Raw genomic sequence first — 4,644 nt, 5'->3', positions numbered from 1 at the left:
CTCTCTCTCTCTCTCTCTCTCTCTCTCTCTCTCTCTCTCTCTCTCTCACACACACACACACACACACACACACACACACACATAGATTAAGTAAGAAACTTTGCATTAAAGCACTGCTTGGGACACTAGGAAATTAAGTAGTTTCCCTATGATCGCACAGCTGATATGTATCCCTTGCAGAGCTAGCACTCAGGTCTTCCAGTCTCCAAGGCTGGTCTTTTATCCATGAAGCCATGTAGAGCGTGTATTATTACTATCCTATACCTATTTTTAAACTAAGACTAAGTGAATTTTCTAAAATCACACAGCTAATCCATTCAAACCCAAGTCTCCTGACTGAGGCCAGCATTCTTTCCACTAACATTACAAAATAGAGATAACATCTGTGCCCTAACACTCATAAGATAGTCATGAAGAAATTTTTGGAGGAATATAAAAGACCATCTAACTGTTTTATTAGTATTGGCTATATGATAGGGACATATAAAATTTCTTAGGGATTATGGTTATGGATTTGGCCTTTCTTATCATTCCCCCTGCACTCCTCTTTTGACTCCCTTCATTAACTCTTTCTGCTTTTGCCTTTTTCATGGAAATATCTCCCCGATTTCTCATTTTTCTTCCTTTTCCCTAAAGTCTCATCATCTGACCCTTCCTGTCCTCCTCCTAGCTCTCTGCTTTCTTCTCTTCCTGCCACATTCACACTTTACTTGTCTTACTTGGCTACCATGTATTTATTCTCTTACCCTTTTCTATGTTCTCATCTCTCCTTTTTTTTACCCATTCTGTTTCGTTCATTTTTTGTTCTTCCTTTTTATTGTTTACATTTTCTGTCTTCTCTTTGCATATTCTGAGTTGTCTTGATGCAGCAGGTTTTTTAAAATTATTATTATTTCATTTAATGAATTTGTTGAGTATGTGTGATTACAAAAGGGTTGCATGGTGGGGAACCTGTGACCTCAAGACAATATGAGGCCCTCCAGGTTGTCAAGTACAGCACTTTGACTGAATTTGAACTTCACAGAACAAATCCACTAAGGTTCCCCATCCCTGCTATTAGATTGTGTGTATAGCCATGTATATTTTTATATAGAGGTAGAATAGATGAATGAATATGGAGGGGTGAATTGGTAAATAAATATGTGTACACAATATTAAATATATTAAATATATGCAGGTAAGTAAGTGGATGTCTGCAAGCATGTTTTTAGGTGAAGAGTTTGTATATGGGGACATGTATCTATGCCACCCAAGGTAGCTAGCTAAATAAACTGGCAATTCAGAACTTCCACAGTCTGACTCATATTGCCTTTTCAGTCTTATTCCAGTCTCTTTCTCTCCATGCATTTGACTGCCCAGCCAACATGGACTTTTGGATGTTCCTCAATTTTTTTCTGCATTTTCCCACCTACATGCATTTTAGACAGGTCATCCACTACTTCTGGAAAGGACTCAATCAATCAACAAGTATTTATTAAATTCCTAGTATGTGTTAAGCATTGTGATAGGTACTGGGGATACAAAGATAAAAATAAAACAGTACCTGCCCTCAAGGAGCTTACATTTTATCAGGGAGACAATATACACATACATCTCCAAAAGGATGTCACCGCTCAGATGTCCCACCAATGCCTCAAACTCATCATGTCCTAAACTGAACTCATCTTTCTGCTCTAAATCTTCTCTTTCTGACTTCACTATTTCTGTCTCTGTCCCTGCCACTCACCCAATAGTTCCCACTTGTAACTTTGGGGTTATTTTTGATACTTCCCTGCCCCTCTTGTTCATAGCTCATCACAGGGTTGCTGTGAGGACCATATAATGTAACATATGTAAAATGCTTTGTAAACCTTAAAGCACCATATAAATGCTTGTTATTAATCAGTTCCCAAGTGTATTGCTTCCTTTTTCTAAATCTATTTATCTATCTTCTAATTGTCACCATCCAAATATAGGTCCTCAGTACTCCAACCCCTTCATCAGTGTAGAACTACATAATTCTTATCTTCACTCTCCCCCAGACTATCTATTCTTTGTAGCAGTGACAAAATAACATTTTTCATGCTTAAATCCTGTCATTTCACTCATCTGCTCAAAACACTCTCTACTCCTTCTTGAGTAAAGTTAAAAATTTTCTACTTAGCATTCACTTTCTACACACATACACACATATATGCTGGCACCACTCTTTTCTTTTACAGCCTCATCTCCCAATACTCCATATTTTAGATAATATGGACAGCTCATTGAAAAGGTTTGATAGGAACGAGAGGCAGTGTACATCTTTGTTGGAATTCTAACTATTTCTGTTTTTCTCCTTCAACAGGAAGCGCATAGCTAGATAGGAGTAAGAAAAAGTGGAGGTCTGAGATTCTCTATTCTCCGTCTAAGTTCAGCGACCAAGATTTCACTTGCCTGTAAAACAGGTTTCACAAAACTGATTTTGGCCAATGAAGTCTTCATTCCCTCGTGCGGGTCATCCCTAGAAAATTTATTATTGATTTCTTTCTCCATGCTTCTTTCCAAAATGGTTGTTTGTGAGTTGTTGGGTTTTTTTATTCCAGAATTTATCATTTGCAATCTTCTTTCTAAAATGGAAAGAGGCATTTCAATGACTACAAAGTAGTCACAAAAATATGGAGAATCACTTTCAGAGTCTGAGATAGAGTAAAAAGAACAGTATTGAAGTGCTTTGGGTGGCAAGGATACATTTCACTGGGAATTCCCTTCAGCCTAAGAAGAGGGTAGTGGAGATTATGGGATTCCAAGGAAGAAAAAAAAGGACTATAACATTCTTATACCAGGACAAAAAGGATCATGGCAAATTTTTAGAAATTTCTATTTTCAGATATTGTCCATGGGGGAAAATCAGTTTTCCCTGCTCTGACTGAATGAATTCTAGTTACTAGTAAAAACTTGGAAAGCACTTAAAATTTCTGAGCCTCAGTTTTTGTCAACAGTAAAATGGAAATAATAGTTGTTTTACCTTCCTTCTGAAGGTGGTGTTATAAGGGAATTAATCTCATACTACCCAAGTTGGGTTTTTAAACTGAAACATGTAAATACTTTCCATTCTTCTGACCTATGTGAGTAGGGTTTATCAACAATTTACACGAAAGAATTTTTTCTTCTAGAACCAAAGCATCAGCATTCCATTATTATTGTTCTCATCCTTATAGAACTACCCTCACATGGCCTGTAACAACCAGACATGGGTGAATGAGTTCATGCTCTTAGGGCTATCTAATGACTGGAAGATTCAGATTTACCTCTTTGTCCTCTTCCTGTCCATGTATTTGGTAACTATGCTGGGAAATTTCCTTATCATCTACCTGATCAGGCTGGACAGCCGACTCCACACCCCCATGTACTTCTTCCTAAGCATCCTTTCCTTTGTGGATATTTGTTATATGAACAGTACTGTGCCACAAATGCTTATTCACTTCCTGTCTTCAAAGAAGTCTATCCCATTCCAGAGCTGTGTTTTTCAGCTCTATATCTCACTGGCACTGGGTGGGACTGAGTTCTTCCTGCTGGGAGCAATGGCATATGACCGCTATGTGGCAGTGTGCTATCCCCTACACTACACAGTCATCATGCATGGAGGGCTGTGCATGGCCCTGGCTGCTGCCTGTTGGGTTGCTGGTTTCCTGAACTCACTCATGGAGACAATCATTACCTTTCGACTTCCCCTATATAAAGGCGTCATCAATCACTTTGCCTGTGAGACACTAGCAGTGCTGCGTTTGGCCTGTGTGGACATTTCCTTCAACAAGATCATGGTGACCTTCTCAGGTTTTGTGGTCATCATGTTACCCTGCTCTTTGGTCCTTTTCTCCTATGCCCAGATTGTTAAAGCCATTCTGCGTATCCGTTCTACTCAGGGACGTCGCAAAGCCTTTGGGACCTGTGCCTCCCATCTCGCTGTGGTCTCCCTTTGCTTTGGGGCCACCATCTTCACCTACATGCGACCCCATGCCACCTCCTCAGCAGAACATGAAAAGATGCTTGCCTTATTCTATACTACAGTGGCCCCAATGCTGAACCCTATGATCTACAGCCTGAGGAACAAGGAGGTGATGGGGGCTCTGAGGAAAGCACTAAAAACATTCTCTGAAGAAACATGACAGTTCCAAGATTTATCCATTCCTCTCCCCACCAATAACAAGAAAAAAGAAGATAAGAGGGGGCGGCTAGGTGGTGCAGTGAATAGAGCACCGGCCCTGGAGTCAGGAGGACCTGAGTTCAAAACTGGCCTCAGACACTTAACACAAAAACTAGCCATGTGACCTTGCGCAAGTCACTTAACCCCAATTGCTCTCCAAAAAGCAAAAAAAAAAGAAGATAAGTCAGAACTCTATTTTCTCATCATAGAGCTGTACCTATTTGGTACCCTATGGTGGTCAGTGAGTCTCATAAGTTATTCTTCAGTTCAGGAGAGAAAGGCAAGGTCTTGGGGGTTGTTGTGGCAACCTGTGACCACCAACACTGCCATTTGGTGGGATGTGAGAGTGAATTTGATGTGCCCTGGGACAGTAAGGATAGTTTCTCTCTTCAGAGATTTTGTCCAGTGCTTACACTAGAGCCTTCTGTAGATCCGTACTTCAGGGCACTGCTGGGTATTGGTTTGGGTCACAGAATCAG

At 40.2% G+C, this 4,644-nt stretch overlaps 1 protein-coding gene across 1 annotated transcript; it reads left to right on the top strand.

Annotated features, from left to right (window-relative positions):
• The first annotated feature begins 3,191 nt into the window (after positions 1 to 3,191).
• Positions 3,192 to 4,127, top strand: LOC138157072 (olfactory receptor-like protein OLF3). The gene has a single exon (XM_069082535.1). The coding sequence runs from the start codon at positions 3,192 to 3,194 to the stop codon at positions 4,125 to 4,127; it is 936 nt and encodes a 311-aa protein (XP_068938636.1).
• Positions 4,128 to 4,644: the final 517 nt, after the last annotated feature.

Source organism: Petaurus breviceps, unplaced genomic scaffold (genome assembly GCF_028583685.1).
Source record: "Petaurus breviceps papuanus isolate PSGF00001 unplaced genomic scaffold, PetGlider_PUasm1.0 111, whole genome shotgun sequence".
NCBI lineage: Eukaryota > Metazoa > Chordata > Mammalia > Diprotodontia > Petauridae > Petaurus > Petaurus breviceps.
Note: the sequence above shows the minus strand (reverse complement) of the source record. Positions and strands in the feature narration are given on the sequence as shown.